Raw genomic sequence first — 24,474 nt, 5'->3', positions numbered from 1 at the left:
GAGATTTGAACTAATAGCACTTATTGATTTTTGTAAAAAATACCTTATGTCATACATTGTTATTATCAACACCATTATATTCAAAAATAAGATCTCTCTTAGGAAACATCATTATGAATTAATCAATTGACTAATATATATTGATTATATGCCATCATGTGTAGGACACTATGCTGTGTTTTGAAAATTTTTAGAGATTATATGCATATATAATCTTAATGGCATATTCATTTGTTTAGTGATCCCTTTATAGATTCAGTTAGAATTTCAAAATTATATTCATTCTAGAGTTATGAGTGTAAATATATATGGGGAAAAACTGACCAAAGGAATTTTTATGAAAAGTAAGACTGTGGATACATAAATATTGTTAACCATTGAATGACTGGGGTTTGGAGAGTGTTTCAGATATTAAAGATGTGTTTTGATAAAATTAGAGTGGTTAAAGACTATTAAAATTTGGCATATAGAATGGCTTAGCCATAAGAAGTAAGAAATAAAGTGAGTGTAAATAAATTTATCTCCTGATTCTTACGTCAGATGCACACTGGAGAGAGAAGAGAAAGTGCTACTGTTCAGTGTTACAGGGTCTTTTGGGGGAGGGTTGTGGTAAACAACTCTAGATGTTTGTGATATCTGAGAGGAAAGGGTAAACTAGCCCAGCAAGCCCTGCAGCAATAAAATATTCCTTTTTGAATGCCTCTTTTCCCCTTGTCTGCTTGTTTTGATAATGACCACACATAAACCATATACACCATAGATTACACTAAATTTCAAATATTTGGAAACTAAGGTAGGCATTCCCATTTGGCCATGCTGAGTCTTACCATTAGGAATCAGTGATTATTTTGGAATAGTTGATGTCAGTATTTGAAAGTAAAATGGGCAAAAATCCGGAGCCCAGCCTTACTAAATCATGTATGTTGTCTTGCTAATATTAATTCTCACATTGAATAAAATATATGTGCTCATGTGGAAGCATAAAAATATGAGATGTTTTCACAGAAAGCTGGTAAGCAACATGAAGCCAAATTATACACTTCAGGATGATCAGTTCCAGCTGTAATGGTAAACATATTCTGTAACACTCTATAGTTTACACATCCAGAGGTTTTAATAGAGAGACTATATACAGAATAACTCAGAATTAAGGTGGAAGAAATTTCACTTTAGATGAAACATTTAACACTCACTTGGCACTCTGCTCCCTTATATGTAAAGTGGCTCGAGTGGTGAACTAGGCCAGGTGAAACAGAAAAATCCAGCTACACCTCCTCTTGATCCCAGGATACTCGCCTCTGTCGCCGGTGGCTGGTCACCTAGGGGAGATTTTAGTATCAAATCTTAATATATGTGTGCTGGCAACTCTTGTCTTCCCACTCACACCTCATACAGGAAACTAAAGAGGAAGCTCAGGTTGTTTCCAATCTGTTCCCTTCCGTAAAATAATTGCTGTGTACAAAATTGGAGCTCATCTGACTTTGTACTCAAGAAAATGACTGATGAAGGCAATTTACCTATAAACCACTTCCCATTTTCTTTCTCACTAAGAATGGGCCATATTATGTTTACATGTCCAGAAAGGAAAAAAAAAAAAAAAACGACACCATCAGTACTAATTTTTTTTAACTGTACCATCATGTTAGGTTTCTGAATCTTTGAAATATTTTATATCCTATCTTCTAGTTGAATGCCATCATTGAATTTCACTTTCTAATAGTTTTGCATGCATGCATTACCTTCCTGGCACCTCACAGTAATATGTCCACAGAATCCAATCTTCTTAATTATCTCCACAACTGTCCATCTCAATTTATATCTTGGTTGGCATCAGAATCATTCCAAAATTTTATAAAATGTCTTTGGCAATGCCATCTTTATGATCTGTAGAACTGTAAATTTAGTATTTTGTAGCAGTGCTATTATAGTCTGTGCCTTAGCCTCTTCCAGTGATGAATCTGAGCATTTAGCCCCAAGAGGAGTCTCAATATTTGATAGATGAGCATGATGTCAGCCCTAAAAATAATCCCTACCTTTAATAAATTATCAAATTTCATCAAGTCTCAGATGACATAATATAAAATACACCATTCTTTTATGTACTTTTAAGAAAAGAAAAACTGCTGAAGATGGTCAGTCTACTAGATGATCCCAGTATCAAACTGGGACACCAAATGACTCAGGACTAGACTAAAGGAGAAATAAACTCTTATTCAGATGATAACAGCAAGGAAAATTGTCTGTTTCAATCATAATCATGTCTGGTTAGAAAGAGATTAAAAAATACTCCTTGAACTACAAGGTGGTATTTATGAAGATTTACTTTCTGAATTCACACGAACAGAATGGACCCAAATTTCAGACAGAGACTTTAATTTAAAGAGGTATCATATCAGTAGGATCCCACATATCTGGCAGAAGAAAGAAAGAATTTCTCCTAGAAAAAAGCAACTTCAACTCAGATCAAGAACAATTGTAAGACACATTCTGATATCAGAGATATTAAAGTATAAAGAAGTGTGCGTCTTCGAATCAAATACTTGCAGTATTAACTTCTATGATTTTTACAAACCCTTTTTGAATATTTTCACTGGAGATAATCAGTCATCATGACACTTGTCTTCTGCTTAGGAAAAAAGTCTAATTATTCATATTATGTGTGCAAGGCAAATGCACAGATAACATGAATAAGAAGAGGTTTGAAATAGCTTGTGTATCATTATTCTCCATTGAAGTCTTTAAGTATGTCATCAGAGATCACCTGTTCATACACCTACAATTTAACTGTTACAAACTAAGATTTTTTAAAAGCTTGCTGCATTTTTTATTCCAAAAGTTATAAGGATCACATACCATTAAAATACAGGATGGTATTTTCATTATTGTTTATGGAAGGTTTCTGCTTCAGCAAATGGGTGTTTTCCATCTCCCATCATATCTCTTGGGGAAAAGTAAATGAAACATTAAAGTCCATGTTTCCTGATTTTTTAAAGTAAACATTCCTATGGTAATTTTGCTCTGGCATAGAGATTATTTGTGCTTTCTTTTGTAATGCATTTGCTATAAAATCATGAAAATAAAACATACCAGATGTTCAATATAAACTAAATAAATATTACAGTAGATATCTTCATATTGGTATTGCTTTTTAAGTAAATGAGTTTCAGCCTGCCCTATACGAAGCATATTACCCATGACATCACAAGACATCAAGTACAGTGTTCAATGTAACTATTCAAGTGGCTTCAAAGTTAACTTTGAAGCCACACAGCAAATTTTATTATCATATTTCAAATTAATCATCTCTGAAAGTAAGATACTGGTGACTCTACTCCAAAAAATATTTATGAATAATAAAATTAAAATATATTGGCCCTATGACTGTTTAACCATTTGTATATATAGTCATACCTATATCTATGTATATGTATGTGTGTATATATATGTGTGTGTATATATACACATCCATACACATATATACACATATATAGACACACACGTATATATGTACACACACACACACAGACTAGCCAATTTTAAGTTCAAATCTTCAGGAATCTATGGATTCAGGAAAGATTAGAAACTACTTAAACTGTAAAATTCTAAATGCTATATCCTGGTTAATAATTACTTCCCAGCACCAAAGACATCTTAATTTAGGGCATAAAACAAAGTAGTTTAAAATTAAAATTTTAGCCAGGTGAAAAATTACAAGTTTAAATTTTCTTTAAGGTTTCATTGTATTTTTACTTGGCAAGCTACATCCACTAACTTCATATTTATTGGTCCTATTTCTAGTAAATGGGTTAAGCACACATGCATGTTCTTAACTACACATTCATGCATTCATTTGTTGGTACATGCACACATACATGCCTGCAAACACACGTTGAATATTTACATAGAATCTAATTGGTGAAAATGTCATACTAGACATTGGGAAGACATTGTACTAGGCATTACCTCAAAAAGTAAACAAAATCATTGTTATATACTTCAGTATATACTGTAGACTTTTATTTGCACTACAATATATGATATTATTAAATAGTTTGTTAGGTTTGTTTCTTTTTTGACGGAGTTTCGCTCTTATTGCCCAAGCTGGAGTGCAATAGCACAATCTCTGCAAAATGCAACCTCTGCCTCCCGGGTTCAGGCAATTCTTCTGCCTCAGCCTCCCAAGTAGCTGGGATTACAGACATGCACTACCATGCCCAGCTAATTTTGTATTTTTCTTTTTTTAGTAGAGATGGAGTTTCATCACGTTGGTCAGGCTGGTCTTGAACTCCTGACCTCAGGTGATCCACCCTCCTCAGCCTCCCAAAGTGCTGGGGTTACAGGCGTGAAACACCACGCCTGCCTGTTAGCCATCTTAATGCTCAGCTTCAAAATATGCATGAATGTTAAGAATGAATGAATTTTTTTGTTTTCATTTTACAAATTTTTAAATAGTTTATGTATTTTCAAGAGATATTTACTCATCTTTGAAATGTTTTCCAGCCACTGGAAGTTAAATTAGTCTTTTCTACTGATAGAGCATCTATTGTATTTCTGCAGAAAATCATTTAGAGTCCAATGAGAAAAATCTAAGTAATGCTGTTTATACTTTAAGTTAGGCATTGCTACGGTATTCTGTGTTACCAAGGGTTTATGGGCAACATTTCCTTTCCTCCTATTCTTGACCTTTGACACTGAGTATTATTGAGAGAAATACTAAAAGTATAATGAAAACCACTGGAATTTTATTTCTCTTTATGTGGTACAGCAACTAACTGTATTTGCTAAATAACCTAAATAAATATGTAAAATAATTGGCATTCATTTACCCATCTCCTAAATTGTGTTTTAGTTTTACATTTATTATTTGCAAATTAAACTTACAATAAAGTAGAACATCAAAATCGATAACAAATCAAAATTGAATGAATATGGTTCACAACCTCATCCATCTCTGTCTTCTCTACATAACATCAAATTTCCTAAGATGGTTGCATTATTAATATTTCAATCTTGTGAGACATTTATGGGGTTAAAATGGAGAGTGAATAAATAGAAAGCTGAAATGTGATGCCTTCTGTTTCTGCTATATTGGAAGAGAATCAAATGCTAAATAAGGCCTTTAGCAACATGATATTTCTGGTCAAATGATGGATATCATGACTTTTTTGTTGTTACAAAAGGAAGCAATTTATTTAACTATTTTCTTTCCTCCCATTCTTTCTGGTTTATTAGCTTCATTTCATTTCCATAAATTATCCCACTAAAAGAGGAAATGATTAATTGAAGATTGCTTCCTTAAAAACATTATTTCTTGTCATTAACAGCTGCAACATATTGAAACATTGTGTTATCCAAACACACTGTGGTGCTTTTAAAATAATTTTAATGTTTTGTTGCTCTCAATTATTTTGTTCTCACCATTCAGATGGTTGAACCCGTGGGGAATCATTATGCCAATTTAACAAGGGTACCCTTCTTTTCTACTCGCAATTTTCAGGACAAAAGTTTGTATGCAAAACAGTTGCTTTCTAAGTGTGAAATTTATTTAGAAATGATTTAAAATGAGATTGCTTTCTTTCTGGAAGCCCACAAAATTATCTATTACATGACATCCTTTAGTGATATAGGTATCCTTGGAGATGTGAGAAGATACTCATATGACTTCTCAGTTCTCTTTCTCTTATTATTCCCTATTTGGAATTTTTGATTTTGGAGTAGACATGATTAGTCATCATTATCTCCCACCCTCTCTCAAGTCAATTTTTAAAACATTATTAAACTTAACAAATTTAGAATATTTGAAATGCTTACATCCTCCAGCAGTTCAATAAAGTATTCCATCATAATCAGGGTTATAAACTCTATTTCCTTTTTGATTGATTAAACTTTTATTCATTTCTTTTATATAATTATGATAACTCTATGTCTTGAGGATGTCAAAGTTACATGAGATTTCAGGTTTTAAATTCAATGTGTTACCTGGATTTGCCATTTAGCAAACATCAGCTAAGCGTTTACGATTACCATTCTGCCAGGATTATGAATACACAGTGTGGTGGGCCAGGGGAATAAACCAGATTAAAAATAATTGTAACAAATATAACTACACATACTCTAAGGAGATAACTAAAAAGAGATTTTTTTTTGGCAATATAGAAGAGGAAATATTTCTTTGATGGTTGTAGGGGAGTAGGATTCACATTTAGGAGTGTAATTTGTCTTCATTTGGATTCTCAATAAAGGATTTTAAGATTTAATTAGCAGTTGAATCTATCATAATAGCAATAATAATGATGTCACCTGACATGTTTATGACTATTGCTGTGCCCAGATATTGTGCTAAGATTTTTGTACACGTATATTTTAAGAACAACAATAGAAAGGGTTATAAAAGACTGGTGCAGTGGCTCATGCCTGTAATCCCAGCACCTTGGGAGGCTGAGGCAGGCGGATCACCTGAGATCAGGAGTTTGAGACCAGCCTGGCCAACATGGTAAAACCCTATCTCTACTAAAAATATAAAGATTAGCCAGCTGTGGTGGCAGGCACCTGTAATCCCAGCTACTCTGGAGGCTGAGGCAGGAGAATTGTTTGAACCTGGGAGGCGGAGGTTGCAGTGAGCCGAGATCGTGCCACTGCACTCCAGCCTGGGTGAGAGAGTGAGACTCTTTCTCCAAAAAAAAAAAAAAAAAAAAAAAAAAAAAGGAAAGAAAAGAAAACAAAGAAAAAAAAGGGTTATAAAAATATTTCACTGTCTAAAATTGCTAAATGACCTATCTAATATATAAAAGATGAGTTGCAATTGTTTGGTAAAAATAAAGATAAGATAAAAATAACAACAATGTCACACACATAGAGCAAGAAGACTGAGAGAAAACAAAGACAGACATGCGGCAAGAATATTTACCAAGAAGTTATAAGGGTAAGACATACGTTTGTCTAACTGCTTTTTTTCAGTCAATGTAGATGCAAGTATGATCACAGAGTCCATTTCAAAATAAAAGAATCTGTTGTTCACAAGAATCTCAATAATTTCTAGAAAGTAAAACCAGAAAGAAAAATTTCCCAAAAGTAAACATAAACACTGCAATGCAATCAATATCATATCAAAAATATTGTGACATCAATACAGTGAATAAGGGAGAATTGACAAAGATCTCACTCAGCATAGGGTGGGAACACCCTGCCAAAACCAATTTAATAAAATCAATTGTCCGATGTGATTAACATGGTGTGTTCCTTGTAAACTGCTCTCAGATCAACTGGTTTAATCCAGAAAAAGATTTTATATCACTCTTATCCTCAATATATAAGATTTCATATCTTTCAGAAAATATGTACTCACCAATATTTCCTTAGTTGAGTTTTTGTTTATATTGGGTAACCATGAATTAAATATTATACTCTCTGAAAAGTACCCAGAGTAGAGCTATACTGTGCTGCCATTTATATGTACGGCTGTTTGCTTTAATAAAGAATCAAATTGATAGCATGCAGTAGGGGGACTATAGCAAATAATAAAGTAGTATATATTTCAAAATAGCTAGAGGATTTTACATGTCACCACAAAGAAATGATAAATGTTTAAAGTGATGGATAAGGTAATTACCCTGATTTGATCATTATACAATGTATACATGTATTGAAATATCACACTGTACCCTATAAATATGTACATATATTATGTGCCAATTATAAACAAAACAAAATTTTTAAAATTGATAGTTTTTTGTTTTTTTGTTTGTTTGTTTGTTTTGAGACTGAGTCTTGCTCTGTCACCCAGGCTGGAGTGCAATGGGTCGATCTTGGCTCGCTGCAACCTCCGCTTCCCGGGTTCAAGCGCTTCTCCTGCCTCAGCCTCCAGAGTAGCTGGAATTGGAGGTACCCGCCATTATGCCCCGCTAATTTTTTGTATTTTTGTAGAAATGGGGTTTCACCATGTTGGCCAGGCTGGTCTTGAACCCTAGACCTCAAGTGATCCGTCCTCCTCGGCCTTCCAAAGTGCTGGGATTACAGGCGTGAGCCACCATGCCCGGCAAAATTGACAGTATGTTTGACATCCCAAGAAAAAGTGAAGAACTTAATAAGGTTATAAGATAGGAACCGAAATATTATTTCTGTTCGTACTTTTTTCTGGAGCTGGAGAGAGAAGGGGGCTGGAGGGAGATAGAACACATTGTTAATGGATTTCTAATGTTTCCTATATTGTACAAAATTTATGCAAGTGGTTGCGGTAGAGCACTCAGGAAATGGAAAGGATATTTATTGAATGCCTTCTAATTATTATTTTAAAATATTGATTAGGTATCTGTTTATAAGATGTCAGGTTAGGGGAAATTAACAGAAAATTTTTTACTTCTGAACACCCAAATAGATGGGTGCTTGGCTGAGGCCATTTTAAATAAAAGTTCTGTTCCTAAGTCAGAAGCTGTTGATGGTAGAAACATCCTGTGGCAGAAGACTTAATAGAAATAACTGTATCCAATAAAATTTACTTTTGGCCGGGCGCGGTGGCTCATGCCTGTAATCCCAGCACTTTGGGAGGCCGAGGTGGGCAAATCACCTGAGGTCGGGAGTTCAAGACCAGCCTGACCAACATGGAGAAACCCCGTCTCTACTAAAAATACAAAATTAGCTGGGCGTGGTGGCGCATGCCTGTAATCCCAGCTACTAGGGAGTCCGAGGCAGGAGAATCGCTTGAACCCGGGAGGCGGAGGTTGCCGTGAGCCGAGATCACGCCATTGCACTCCAGCCTGGGCAACAATAGGGAAACTCCGTCTCAAAAAAAAGAAAAAAAATTACTTTTAATAATTATTGCTGATCGCAACAGAACCTAACAAAATATAAAATAGGAGAATCTTAAACCAAAGAAATACAATAGTATCGCTGTATCTTGATCGTGATTGATAGTTAACATGACAGGGCTTTTAGCCTCACTGGTCACTAGCTGGATGATTCTGTTTCTTTTTGTTGGACAAAAAGGGGAAAGAAAGGGTAAACTTGGGAAATAATGAGACTGTGAGGTACTGGCAAGAGTAGTTATCAAAGCAAACTTAATAAGGGCACCAAGCTCATAAACCAAATTAACCTATTGTGGTTCTTGCCTTATTTAGGTGAGAAAGTACCTGAATATCAGAATGTTTCTTGAAGAGAGTGAAATATTAGTATATTAAACTAAAAACAATTTGTTATCATAATTGCTAAATCAAACACCATCTTATAGTCTATAAGTCTATAAGACTATAGTCTATAGTCTAGATTCCACTATGAAGAAGTAGCAGATCAAATGAAATAATTTTTTAATATAAGAATATTTTCTATTGAAAGAACTATTTTTACATGTTTTCTGGTACATTGGAAAAAGCTTGCCACTACCAGAGGATGTCTTGAAGAGGAAATGAAAACTGAGCAGTTACCTAGAACTACAAGAAAGATTACCAGAAAATTATCTCTGTGGACTAACTAGAATGATTAGTTAGAAAGAAGACAACTAAGTGATTTTTTTTTAATGTACCCATTGGTGGCCGGGCGCGGTGGCTCACACCTGTAATCCCAGCACTTTGGGAGGCTGAGGTGGGCGGATCACGAGGTCAGGAGATCGAGACCATCCTGGCTAACACGTTGAAACCCTGCCTCTATTAAAAATACAAAAAACTAGCTGGGCGTGGTGGCAGGCACCTGTAATCCCAGCTACTTGGGAGGCTGAGGCAGGAGAATGGCATGAACCCGGGAGGCGGAGCTTGCAGTGAGCCAAGATAGCACCACTGAACTCCAGCCTGGGAGACAGAGTAAGACTCCGTCTCAAAAAGAAAAAAAAAAAAAAAAATATATATATATATATATATATATATATGCACCCATTGGTGTTACATTGGTATTGAAACACTTTTATTTTCTATTATACTAGTTACATGGCTCCTCTTATCTGAGTCAATTAATGTATTGAAGGATTTATATGAAGTTCTATCTTTGAGAGTAGTAATTTGTACCATAGTTTTCTTTAGTAGCTTTAGCAGATTATGCAAGAGACAAGTCAGTTGAAATTATAAATTTCTACCTGGGAAAATAGACCTAGGAGACATGGCTGTTGAGAAAGGAGATGCTGGCAGATCACTGGGTTGTTTGTTTCTAAATCCAGTGGATTTTTCTATATTTTGATGTCATATATATTATAATTCATTCATATATAGAGATTGAATGAAAGGTCTTCTCCTAAAAGTATTTCTTAATAAAAAAAGTTTAAACGGGCCAGACGCGGTGGCTCATGCCTGTAATCCCAGCACTTTGGGAGGCCGAGGCGGGCGGATCAGGAGGTCAGGAGATCGAGACCATCCTGGCTAAAATGGCGAAACCCCGTCTCTACTAAAAATACAAAAAAAAAAAAAATACAAAAAAATTTAAAACACAGAACAGTTAGAAAAAAAAGTATTCAATGTAAATAGCATTAACTTCTGTGACAATGCGTTCTAATTATTCAGGTAGCTCCTGAATTATAGATTTTCCAGCCCCTGTTGGCCATAGCAATTAAATTCACCTGTATCCCAGGAAGCAGCTATCTTACAAACGAGTATAGCAACATGTTCCATATGCATTCAATTCAAGACGCACTAATAATCTCAGAGGGGAAAAAAAACAGCCTATACAATATAGATATTGGCACATGAAGATATGCATGTCCAATTTTTTTTTTAAATGTGACTTGGAATCAGTTAAATATTCTTTCTTTACATTGCAATCATTTCTGATTTATTTTCCTATTTCCAGGGCATTGATCTTTTCAATAAGAGACAGATAATTCCCAATATTGGAAGAGTTTTGTTTCACACCTAGGGCATTTGAGAAACAGGCACTGAGGTTGACACCTCTGTAGACAGCAATTGAAGGTAGAAGGTGGAATGAAGTAGGTAGGGTATGATGAGAGTAGGAGATGATAGACACAGGCCTTGTACAGGGATTGTATGGGAGTAGCATTTTTGAAGGCTTTAAACCTAGTGAGAGCAAATCATCAGCTATGACAGTCAAAGGTATTCAGTTGATTATGACAAGAGTAAAACTGTCAAAGTGATGACAAAAAAGGGGGAAACATTTTTTAAATTAAAAATCTAGCTGAGTTTTGAAGTAGAGAGCAAAAATTTTTCATCTGTCTACACTGTCAGCTTTCTGTGCATGTAAAACATATTTATTATTTTCTAAATTAATTTAATGAGTTTCAGATTGTACAGGATGTCATAATGGAAACAGGATTATGCAAGATAAGAAGGAGTTTTGTTCTCTAAATGAGTTTTACCTAGACTCCCTGTGTTGTACTTTTGATCTGAGCTGTGTTTCATTTACCACATTGGAGGAGGTTACATAAAGGGTAAAATAATAGAAACTTAATCAGGAAACAGGTTTTCTTTTTGCTGCATTTTATTATGTACTTTTGCCTTATTCCATAGCCTAATTCCTGAAAATAATAAAAGATGTGTCATTTTAAAATAAGAACAATTGAAACCACATTGCATTATAACTATGCATCTGTTTTTCAAAGCCATCCCTAACTTTTCACACCAATTGATCTTCAGAACAAACTTGTAGATTATTTAGGAATTATTGGTGGATAGTATAAACTTCCTGCACTCTACCTTCTGTAAAATGCTAGATAAATATTAGTTGGCAAATTTAATTTTACAGATAAAAAATAAACAGGCAAAATAATTTCTCTGAAATACATCATTGTTTCCAAACACTTATTCCAATAACTTTTTGTGTTACAGAATAATACAAACTGGCCCTATTAGTCCAAGCACGGAGTTTTGCAGTGAAAATAATTTCCTGTAGAGTATTTATCATGACATATAAAGACGTACAGTTATGCTACACACATGACTGATTTTGTAAATGTAGTGCCATTTTCTGGTAGACAAATCTCCGTCTATGTTTTATATAACCCACACCAAAATGATTAGTCGATTTAGGTAGGCATTTGGGCTCTGAAGCCTTACATCATTGACATTTCTGTCATCCGCAATCAGTGTGAAACAACTTCCAACTTGGCAATAACTTGTCTCCTGAATTTCCAAATAAAAACTTTGGAAAGTTGAAATTACTTCTCTAATATTTTCTCATTTCATTTTCTCATCACTGGCCAGATAATCACCATGGCCACAGCCCTGAAGAGAGAATCATCTATGGTGTAGAGAATAGTAGCACATTTTTGGAATGCAGTCCGAAGTCGCAGAGAGCGCTTGTCTATTGGCAATTCCAGAGGCGAAATGAAGAGCGAAAAGAAGAGGTACAGGAATGAAACTGACTGGATCATTTATATCTAAGATATACTGCTAAGTAATCCTTGTATTTTTCACTTGAGGAAAGAAAAAGCACTGAGAATGCTTATCCTCTTCTGAACCAATCGCTCATTCGTTAAACAAGTGTTTAGTGCAGACTGATGACGTGACAGACTTTGTACTATGAATTAGAGAAACAAAGGTAACCTGGTAAGAGTTTCTGCCCCAGAAGCAGTTTGGGGATACATATTAGACTTCCCTTATTTCTTACTGTGTTTATCTACAAAGAAATTGTGTTATTTATATTTGTGCACAAATAAAAAAAACCTCCTACTAATTTTAAATTTTGTTCAATTAATTATATTATCAAAATCTGTTTTTCTTTATCCATTACCTTCCTCCTTAAATGGGGAAGGGAGGTTGGGAAAAGATAGTAGTAGATGCAGGGTGATGGATTTAAGGCTGCACTATAAGCTCTGATATCAACTATTGATGCAGGATGATGAGGCAGATCTCCCTGCTCATTTGATCCATTTATAACTCCATAAGAGTAAAGAATTGTATACAGAAAATCTTAGCACTACAAGCCTTTAAAACTTTTTAACAGCCTTAAATAAGCATAAACAGATTATTGAGTTGATTAATAAAATGTATTATATGCAGACGATTTTACAAACATAATATGATATTAAAGGTAAAAACTCTTCCATTATCTTTTGACATTTTAATCAGTCTTAAAACTATCATAAATGCAAGATTTATCCCATCATAAAATGCAAGATTGATTTCATGCATTACCAGGTGAGGCTTTTTGAGACCTCTATCGTAAACTGTATTCAAAATAAAAGTGAGGTTACAAATATTCAAAAATACGGTCTCATATATATTCCCACTCAAGACCAACTAAATGAAATAAATAATTAGTAAGCATGAAATTTTCTGCTTGTTCAACTTCTATTTATTTTAAATTTCATTTTTGGAAATCTTATTATAAATTCATTCTAATGCCCCATATCTTTCTAGTATCATGGTTCTGTAGTTCTAATTTCAATATTTAATGTTAACTTTATCCTATATTTATATACCTACTTTCAAATGTATAAAGTATCTTTGCTCTTTCCTCCAGTTACCGTGAATATTTTAAATTATTATAAGAAATTCTATTAAAACAGTAATATAACCAATACTTTCCAATACATCTTAAAAACAATTGACAGATATTATAATTCTCCTAATGGGAAAATGCTATCACTTCTCTTAAATTAAAATTTTTATTAACTGTTAAAATGTGCCTCAACACATAATCTAAAGTTTTACAGACACAGAGTTTCAGAGCTTCTATTTCTTTTAAATATGTATATTTTACACTGCCTTTTTTTTAACCTGCTAGATCAGAGTGGATGATCATATCATCAGGACAGATCAAGGCCTTCTGCTGCGTAGTCTACAACAGAAGGATTCAGGCAATTACCTCTGCCATGCGGTGGAACATGGGTTCATACAAACTCTTCTTAAGGTAACCCTGGAAGTCATTGACACAGAGCATTTGGAAGAACTTCTTCATAAAGATGATGATGGAGATGGCTCTAAGACCAAAGAAATGTCCAATAGCATGACACCTAGCCAGAAGGTCTGGTACAGAGACTTCATGCAGCTCATCAACCACCCCAATCTCAACACGATGGATGAGTTCTGTGAACAAGTTTGGAAAAGGGACCGAAAACAACGTCGGCAAAGGCCAGGACATACCCCAGGGAATAGTAACAAATGGAAGCACTTACAAGAAAATAAGAAAGGTAGAAACAGGAGGACCCACGAATTTGAGAGGGCACCCAGGAGTGTCTGAGCTGCATTACCTCTAGAAACCTCAAACAAGTAGAAACTTGCCTAGACAGTAACTGGAAAAAAAATGCAATATACATGAACTTTTTTCATGGCATTATGTGGATGTTTACAATGGTGGGAAATTCAGCTGAGTTCCACCAATTATAAATTAAATCCATGAGTAACTTTCCTAATAGGCTTTTTTTCCTAATACCACCACCTAACAGAGAACACAGGTGAATGCAGATGTTCACTTTAGCAGACTTAATGTTTCCTATGAGATTTCACTGTACAGGTTTGTCTTTCTTCTTTGCCTGAGAAATAAAAATGTCATTTGCCATATTGCCATCTAAAGGAGAAAAACTGCATCAGCAAAGCCATTGTATTGAACTAAAAGTTTAAAATGAACTGCATGGATTTACTAAGCTGATGAATATTCCAAAACGTGGTTGGATTCAAGGATATATTTTGTCTACCGGCCCTCATGTTTGTATGTACCTGAGGAGTAAAATGAGTAAAATGATACTGAATGAAATGTTCTGTGGAAATATTAAAAAAAAAAAGAAAACATAAGCCATCCATCATCCAGAAGAAAAATGGAATATACTGATCTACTACTGATGTCTTCTTTCAGCTTTGATCTAAAGATGTATTTTATTAAAACTATAATTTAAATGTACCATGAAAAATATGCAGTAAAAATTAGTTGTTTTCTAAGCTAGAGTAGGATTTGTCTTACAATTATTGTGCTATGTAGTTTTTGTTTTAAAAATTCCAATGGTGTGCTGCTTTCTTTGGACATTTTATTTTCAATTCTATAAGAGGTATAGATGACATTGTTCTAGAAACACATATACATCATTAAGAGTGAATCTCTAAAACCAGGATATAAATTATGCTTTATTTCTCTGAGAAAATCAAACAAATGGAAGCTGTTCACACCTCCCCTTCTTTAAGCATTATCTAAATTAATTTTTACTTGCATAATGTTCTTAGCAAAAAAACCCAGAACATTTAAGCAGGAAAAACGGAAGAAACAAATTGATTTTTAAGTGCATTTTACTATAATGAATCAATGAATGGAAAAGGAACTGCATATTTCATGAAAATAATAAGCATTGTCTTAATATACTGTTAATAGAAAATGTGTCTTAATTCTGTGCTTGAATCCCTGCATGATATTTGAGACTAAGATCTCTCTTATGATTCTACTAAGAATTATATCTGTGTCACTTAATTTTTTTAAAAGAGAGAGATCAATAACTATTCAGAGCAACATGTTAAAGGCAAAGTTTCCAATCATTTACATCTGTATCAGGTGCCTCTTACCTTTCCTTATTTAAGACAATTATTTGTACAAGAAACACATGACTCTTTTCATGTCAATGGGAGGGACTTTTCTACAAAGTATTTTCCAGGATGCAACCCACATTTAAACAATGTAAAACTCTTTGTTTCCTGCAACAACTTACAAAATAAGGTAAAAGACTAAAATTCAAGATTTGCTTCCTTCATTGTCCTAAGACGATTCGTTGAGAATCACTGACTTTGAGATATTTAAAACTTTCAGCATTATACTGTGGTTTCTTTTGCACTGCACTCACCTATTCAGGACTCCTCCCCCAGGTTCCTCATCATGCACAAAAATGCAAAGAAAACATCTTATTAGTAATTAATGAAGCAACATTGAAATTCTAACTCTAGCTGTCTTTGGATTCTAATTAACTCAGCATCAATTTCTCACCTCAGACTACAGTGAATTTTTATTTCCTATCAGCTGAAATATTTCACAGATGGAAGCTCATGTTTCAGTTTTAATGATTGCCTTGAATAAACAAGTTGTTGCCACTTGTTTCAAACAAAAGCCTAAAAATAATCTACATTCAATTTTAGGCTCCATTGACTAATATGGTGTTGCTTTTGGAAGTACTGTATATCCTCAAATGGAAGCCGAATTGTTAAATTATTTGAAGGACACACCACTGTACAGAAAGTAGTGTTTCAAATATAAATCGAAGAACAAAGAGTGCTCCAAAAAATAGGTCATTCTTTTATTTTCATAAAGTATCTAAACTGTACTAACATTCAGTGTTGTGTTTCATTCTAAATTTGCAGCTGAAATAAATTTATTTGCAATACCAGAAATATCTTATTATTCATCCTCAGAAATAAAGGATTTGAAGGGATAGAGATTATATGATAAATTTATAGAAGACTTTCAGAATTTTAATGCATTTTGTTTAGTGTTATGAAATGACAATAGAAAAAAGTCTCGACTTCAATTAAAAGTTACACAAACAAACAAATCTATAGGCATGTCTTTATATACCATCAGGTCTAAGTTTTCAAAGAAAATTGTAGATATAACTTGCAGATAACTCATTACAGTCATAATCTCTGCCCATGTGTATTGAGGGGGGCAGTTTGCACGAAAAAGAATTATTGGCCCATTTAATAATTCAGCTTTAAATAGACTTTGTCATATGCATGAATCATCAGAGATGAAACTGTTTGAGAGACTCATGTGACCTTACGAAAATTACAACAGCAGTCTTAAAGTATGAAAAAGATGCATCACAGCAGAGACATTATGGCCCAGTTGATATCAAATGTAAAATGTAAATGCATGTAAATGCACACTTCATTTTATGTATTATTTAGTAATTTGCAATGGTATGTGTTTAATATTTTTGCTACCTACACATTAGGCAAAAAAAAAGATGTAAATAATTTGGGAGAAAAAGAGGAAGAACAGTGTAAAATAAAACTTTCTATAAGTACTCCATTTCAATGTATTCAACATCATCCTAAAAGGCAAGATTTTCCCACGCAGGTGACAAGGTGGTTTATGTACTATTTAAGGGCGGAAGGTGCGTGCCCGTTCAATAAGCATGTTTTTTGCCAGGTAGGAAATATGTTCCATATCTGTACTTATCATTGCATTTCAGATGGGAACTAGAAAAACTGGAGAGAAAAATGTAATGAAACTGCTGCTGTAAATTATTCCTTTTAGCATGTATTCACTTGCTAAATACACATTTCTTCAAAATATTTGAATTCAGATGTCTTTACTGTTCCCTATAACATATGGTGTTAAGGAACATAAGCTCATAAAATGTTGAGAACCAGAGTCAGGTTGCTACATAATTAGCTAACAGATTTCTTCATTGTAGTCATCTGTAAACTGGATTCTATATTTATGGTGATGATGTGAATTTTTATGCCCTTTAAATTAAGTATTGTTCTTTTTAATGTCATACCTAAAAAGGAAATGTAGGGATAAATTTTTATAATGTGTCATTTTCATAATCAGTTTGGTTTTATTCAGGATCCACAAAGATGTCAGATGACTGTTATTGAAATTGCTTATCTTAAAGGTCACAGACAAGCATTTTATTAATATGGAGCCATTAGTATAATATGTTAAAATCTTTGTTTTATTAGCTCATTTTAAAACACAATTTCCATTCAATTTAATGAAACTGTATCAGGTTTCATGGTTTCAAAGACAGACTTAAATAGGATTCAATACCCCCGTATCGTGTAATAACATGTTAAACTGGTCTAACACCAAGGACATCTATACTTTTAACTTGATTTGTAATAATTATTTGAAGTCAATGTTAATGTTTGCAAATACATGTTTCCATAAAGAAGAAAACATTATTTTTCAAAAATCTGTAAAATCTCATTAGTTTGTTTGATCTCTAAAAATTTTCTTAAACTAGTTAATTAAATGAACATAATTTTTCAAGTTAATAAATTCAGAAAATATCTAAATGAAAGAGAGAATAAAATCAGCATATGTGTCAGCCCATATAGTAAGGACAGTTTCGCAATCAACGTAACCAAGGAAAACAGCTTTGTTATCATTTCAAACATGCAGGCACACACAGGCAGAGGCAAAGCTGGAACCAAACCAAACAAAAAGAAGATTTTGAATATTAAAAAACTGGGCCTCTAGACACTTTGCCTTTTAGAACCAGCTTCCTACATGTTCAAGTAAATTCCACTGATAGATCTTGACTATGTACAATGTGCTAGGTATTATGTTAGGTGATGAGGACACTAAAGTGAATAAGACATAACCCTTGTTCTCAAAGAGCTCACAATGAAATTAAGGAAACAGAGCGAGATGACTTATCATCATCTAATCCAGCAAGTCTTTCCTAATCCTCCCATCCCTAGTTCAAGCTAGGGACCTTCTCTATGCTAAACCTGTGCCTTGTATATACCTTTTATTGTCACACTACCCCAGTGTGTGATTTATTTGTTTATGTTTCCATCTCCATTTCTAGACTGTGAGCTCCTTGAGGGCAGGATTTGTATCTAATTGATCTCTGTCCCCAGTGTCTAGCATGATGCCTGGCACAAAGAGGGAGCCCAATAAATCACTGTTGAAAAGAACCAAGTTATGATATGACAATTGCCAAATACAAGCTCACAATAAGAGCAGTATGGATCAAAGAAAAAAAAAAGGAGGAATTAACTTGTGGAGAGAGATCATGGGGTGCTTCAGAGAATAAGTGACTTTCCAGCTGTGAATCAGTCAGATATGCCTAGATGAAGAAACAAAATGGCAATCTGAGTAGAAGAAATAAGGAGAAAGGAGGAGAGGTGTGAAAAAAAGTCCTTTTTCTGAGAACAAGTATTCAAACAGATAAAACCAGGTTTCATAAAGAAAAGTTAAATGTCCCACTACTATGAGTCAAAATGGTGCATTTGCTTTTTCCTGGGTTTTGATTTATTGCCCTCTGTTTGTACCCCACATTTGCATCCTTGGCACAGACTGTCATATGTCACACATTCAGCCTCCTACACTTCCACCCCACAATCTCTTTACCTTCCTTCTTAATGTTCACCTCATTTATCTTTACTCAGCTAAAGTCATAGCACTAGACAGTGTTCCCACAACCGTCTTCAAACTCATCTGTATTTCATAATCTCTCCTCTAGTTCAAACCACCACAGGTCAGCTGAAACTCTGAATTCTACAAATAAATATTTAGAGGAAGCTAACTTCATCAGACACTCCCCTATGCTCTCAGTTCAAACGAAAGTTTCTGTTACATTTCACCTACCTACAGCCTTGCCTCACTCAGCTAGCATTAGCCTACTCAGCAATGAGTTCCAACATTGCCTTGCTAAAAAGCAAGGTGGCTCACAAACAAGACTTCAGCAAAGATAGCATTAAAATGTGAAGTCTGCATTTGTTCAAGGCATACCTTAGATGGAGTAATTCATGGCCAAGCAATGCTGCAGGTGTGGTCAGCACATGTAGTTGATAGGCAGACTCCTATTATTTTAAACAAACAAACCAAAAAAGTTTTTTAAAAAATGAGACCCACCTTCATCTTGAATATGTCAACCCCGCACCACCGTTGTATTAATCTGTCATGTTTTTCTCATATAACAAAAGAATGGATTTTCTTTCTTTTAATCTAAACACTATACTTGTATATACAATGTTTATTTATATAGGACCTAAGCAAAAGTTTTTATAGATGTGTTCATGTCATCACAATTCAGGTAATGTGAAGGCTCAACTTCCGTCTTCTCTCTTTGTAAATCTCACTGAAGCATTAGATCTCAAGTAAATACATTTGTAAAATATCCATGTCATTTGTGTAGCTCAGTTCTTAATGTTTTGTTTGTTTTGTTGATAACTAATTCCAGAGAAGCTTAAACATTTTTAGACAAAGTTTTCATCTAAAATCAAACAGCCACGTCAGGAATTTTTTAAATACACCACAATTTTTAGGGATTTTCATCCTTCAAAAAAGATTGACAGTTTTATTAGCCCTCAAATATTTGTATTTTACTCATGCAGTATTTTAAATTGCTGATAAATGTGAAAAACTCAGTTTAAGTCTGGGTCTGTGTATGCCATTCAATATATTCCATTTAAATTTAGATACTGATGAATAATGGTCTAGCTAAGTATCCAATTTGCATTGTTGCCATCTACCAATTTCAGAATCATTGCTCATTTTCTTCCTTGCAGAACTTTTGACCCTAATAGCATGCCTGTTGAAATTATTTTTATTGTATTTGCCTTCAGAAGTGGTTTGAATTATTACCCAATGAATATTAGCATCACAAAAATAATCTGTTATCCATATGGAAAAGAATACTGTCAAGGAGTTTATTGAATTCTTTAAATATTTACTCAAAACATAAGAGAATACTTATCCCAGGATTATTCTATTTTGATCAAAACAATTATGTAGTCATTAGTCATTAACTTTAGAAACATTACATTGTTTGGGTTTCTTCTTTAACTTCCTGACCCCTCTAGAATCCAAAACAAAAACAAACAAACAAAAAATCAACAAGTACTCTAGATGGAAGGTAGCATGTCCTCTTCCCCTCAGTGAAGATTGGAATGTAATTTGCAACTGTGACCATACTGGTCTTCTTCTTCTAATCTCCTCTTGGTCCTGAGACAATGTTTCTAAAAATTATGTCATATCAGGAAGCTCTATATTCATTATTGAGAAGTAATATTCTTGAACTTCTAGAAGGAAATATTTATATAATTTATAAAATGTATATCAATAAGCCCAAAGCAGAAACTCTTTGTAATACACTGCACTGTATTAATTTTAATTCAATAATATAATATTAAATAAAAACATAAGCAGACGTATGGAAGCATTAATACATCCTAAACTGCTAAAGTTACTGCCTGGTGCTAGTAACGTTACATTTTTTTATATTCATTGTGTTTTTAGATATTATATTCACTACGTATTTTTATATTAATTGTGTTTTTAGATATTATAGTCTAAATATTTTTATGATATCACGTGGGCCTTTTCATATGAAGTAGGACACACAGCCTGAGGATCTGGCACAACATACTGTACTTGAGTTTTCTACGGTGAGTGAGAATTAGCCTTTGACTTTGAGAAACTCACAATCTATTGAAGAGCAGGAAACACAACATTTAACATGATGTGTCATACAATGGATATAGTAATAGTCGTAGTAGTCATATTAGTAATGATAGTAGTAATATCAAGTGTTTACAACATACTGTTTTCTTTATCAAGTGCTTTATTTGTATTACTTTAATTATTATAACAACTGAAAAAATCCTATTTTATCCTTATTATATTGAAACTGAAGTACAGAGTGGTTGAATAACTAACTGCTCAATTCACATGATCAAAAGCGATAGACATAAAGTTCTAATTCAAGTATGATTTACGATTACCTGTGTTTCCAGAAAGATAACTAGTTATTGTAAATATAATTTAAGATGCCATGCTGTATGGAAATAGAGAAAAAGGATGTCAAAGACTCTTAGAAAATGAAGAAGAGAATGGTGAATGAGTTGACCTAGAAATAAGGGAACATCTCTTTCACTAAGAGAGGAGAGACAATCAAATAGGAAATCAGCAGCACAGTTAAAAACAGGTTTTGGAGACCTGTAAACCTGGGTTGAATACCTGCTATACCCATGTACTTAGTGGTGTCTTTGAGTATTGATTTATTTCTACTTCTCTGGGCCTCAGTTCTCCCCTGTATAAGATTTTAATATATCAGTTCTTCCATCTATATGAGATAAATGATAGAAAACGTATTCACAGAATTGGGGTAATAGTTAACATTGACATATAATGTTTACTGCTAACACTAATTATTTACTCACTTTTCTTGATTTCCGTCCTGATAATGATGAGAACATGATGTTCTTCCTCATTTCCAAATAAAATGTTTTTGATTACATCTATTACCACCTTCTGTAGATCTTTAGCCCTCTACTTTCTGTCATTAATTTCTCTTGCTTCCCATTTTAAAGTAGTAGTTGTAAAAAATAGCAATAATCTCCCTTGGCCATGTCTTTCATGTGAGCACTTTTCTACATCTTACCTTTGCCCATAAAAATTTGCAAAAGAAATTCTAAATGACTCCTAATCAAAGATAACAGATGTTTGACTTTTTATTCTCTAAAAAAACACTACATTAAGATATCAGCACTTTCAATTTCCAACCATGTTAACTTTTCATTGCAAATTTTGGGGCTACTGTCTGCCATCATGATCTCTAAGAAAGCATTTTAGAGTAAATTAGTCAATTTTTTTTTTTTTTTTTTTTTTTTTTTTGAGATGGAGTCTCGCTCTGTCGCCCAGGCTGGAGTGCAGTGGCAAGATCTTGGCTCACTGTAAGCTCCGCCTCCCGGGTTCGTGCCATTCTCCTGCCTCAGACTCCCGAGTAGCTGGGACTACAGGTGCCTGCCACCACGCCGGGCTAATTTTTTGTATTTTTAGTAGAGACGGGGGTTCACCGTGTTAGCCATGATGGTCTCGATCTCCTGACCTCGTGATCTGCCCGCCTCGGCCTCCCAAAGTGCTGGGATTACAGGCGTGAGCCACCGCGCCCGGCCAATTATTTTTTACTAAGTAATCACCTGTTTAATTCTTTTAATATACAGTTTTCAAAGTTAGCTCGAAAAGGAGACAGTTTTCTATGCATACCTAATAAAATGTCTTCCAGAAGACAAAATGATTTTTATATAGACTCAGTGAAATAAACTATATGATATTAAGCGTGTTTTCATATATGAAAAGGTTTGAGACACAGTCTAAGCAATTGCAAGTGCTGATGAACTTTCAAAAATAAAATCAAACTTAAAAAATATATATTGCTGAAAAAATTCTATGTATTGTAATAATATATAATTCACAGGAAGACAATGTGAGCAGAGGCATTTATTCATGGTCTGTAAAGAACACATGAAAAGACCACTACCATAATTCACACCTAAAAAGATGATAATTTATGCAAAATCATTCCCTTTAAAAAGTAGAGATGAAAAGAGACGTGACACCTCAAAACCCTGCCAAGCTAGGGATAAACATAAGAAATAAACCATATGTGTTGTGGGAGGCAAATCCACAAAGAAACTGTTAGGCAAAAATAAAACCAAACTATGACATGATCCAGATGTTCACTAATATAAAGGCCTCAGCAAAATCTGATGGACTTCAAGGTCTGGTAGGAAAGGATAAAAGTTCCAAAAGTTCCAAATGTGTGAACACTGATTGGCTTCAATTATTTGGTAATCTTTTTTAAATAATTGCTTTTGTTTGAAGTATTGTCGTCTTTAAGCTTTAACTATTTTGGAAATTGATAAAAAGCAGCACAAAAAGATGAAACAAAAGTGCAGGCTTTGAAGTACAATCATTTTGTTCATAGTAACTTTAAGAGACCATTTGGGCTGGCCCCCAGAAAAGACAATTGTATACATTAGAGTTTAGACAATCTGGAAGGGAGAAAAAGGGTAAGGCCGGTACACAAATATTTTATACTGTCCATAACTTGAAAGAGAATTAATTAAAAAACCCAATAGGCTATACTAAGTGTGTATAAATATAGTCATGGTAGATAGCACTGAGGATAATTTTCAGATAAAATTTGAACTAAGATTTCTTTTATGCATTGAGTACAGATGCACCATTTATACATATCTAGTTCTAGGCATATCTAAGTTTCTGAGTGCTTCTTAGCAGTCATCTTATGTTTAAATGTCTTTCATTGAATACAACACAGTTCAGTTTATATACTCAACTTTCATTTATTAGTCACATGATGCTAAAATATTTAATACAATATTAGGAGATTGAATTGGAAAGTGCTCAAAAACTTTAGAAAATGAAGACATAATGAGCCAGAAAAATCTCAATGCTAGGAGGGTTGAAAGAGAGAATAGGGGCTCAAAAAAGCAAGGAAAGAAAATGCATTGATTTTAAAAGGAAGTAACAGCATAAAAAGAACAAAGATATCATCTCTTTTATTAACAGTGCAAATGCTTGGGTTACTGTCTTGTTCCTTTTTTATCCTTATGCAGATCCTAATCTTATGTGCTATTGATCTCTCTTTAGATTGTCTAACATGGGTAACCATCCACTAAGTCCAGCATACTCAAAACATGTGACCAAAGTGTGGAATATGGACATTTCTATCACCTGGGAGTTCATGAGAAATACGGATACATAAGACCCACACGAGACCTACAGAATCAAAATCAACATTTTAGTCAATTCGCAGGTGATTTGTGTGCACAACAATGCTTGAGCCCAGTGCTTTTAACTCCCAGGCCACAGTGTGGTACCAGTCCATGGCCTGTTAGGAATGGGCCACACAGTAGGAGGTGAGTGATGGAGGAGCCAGCATTACCACCTGAACTCCATCTCCTGTCAGATTAGTAGTGGCATTGGATTCTCATAGGAGCACGGACCCTACTGAGAACTGTGGATGCCAGGGATCCAGGTTGGGTGCTCACTGTTGGAACCTAACTAATGCCTGATGATCTGAGGTGGAAGAGTTTCATCCCGAAATCATTCCCAACACCCCCGTCTGTGGAAAAACTGTCTTCC

General features: G+C 34.2%; 1 protein-coding gene across 6 annotated transcripts in view; it reads left to right on the top strand.

The window, feature by feature from the left end:
* SEMA3A (semaphorin 3A) overlaps window positions 1–17,139 on the top strand; it is a 554,212-nt gene extending 537,073 nt beyond the window's left edge. For all 6 annotated transcript variants that reach the window (XM_054687612.2, XM_009453467.5, XM_054687611.2 and 3 more), the window contains 2 exons: window positions 12,132–12,274; window positions 13,657–17,139. In XM_054687612.2, the coding sequence (XP_054543587.1) occupies window positions 12,132–12,274; window positions 13,657–14,112 (599 nt within the window). In that variant the 3' untranslated portion in view covers window positions 14,113–17,139. The remainder of the gene's footprint in view (window positions 1–12,131; window positions 12,275–13,656) is intronic.
* The last annotated feature ends 7,335 nt before the right edge of the window (window positions 17,140–24,474 follow it).

The sequence above is a fragment of the Pan troglodytes genome, chromosome 6 (genome assembly GCF_028858775.2).
Source record: "Pan troglodytes isolate AG18354 chromosome 6, NHGRI_mPanTro3-v2.0_pri, whole genome shotgun sequence".
NCBI classification, from domain to species: domain Eukaryota; kingdom Metazoa; phylum Chordata; class Mammalia; order Primates; family Hominidae; genus Pan; species Pan troglodytes.
The sequence above is the reverse complement of the archived record's forward strand: the minus strand, read 5'-3'. Positions and strand labels throughout refer to the sequence as shown.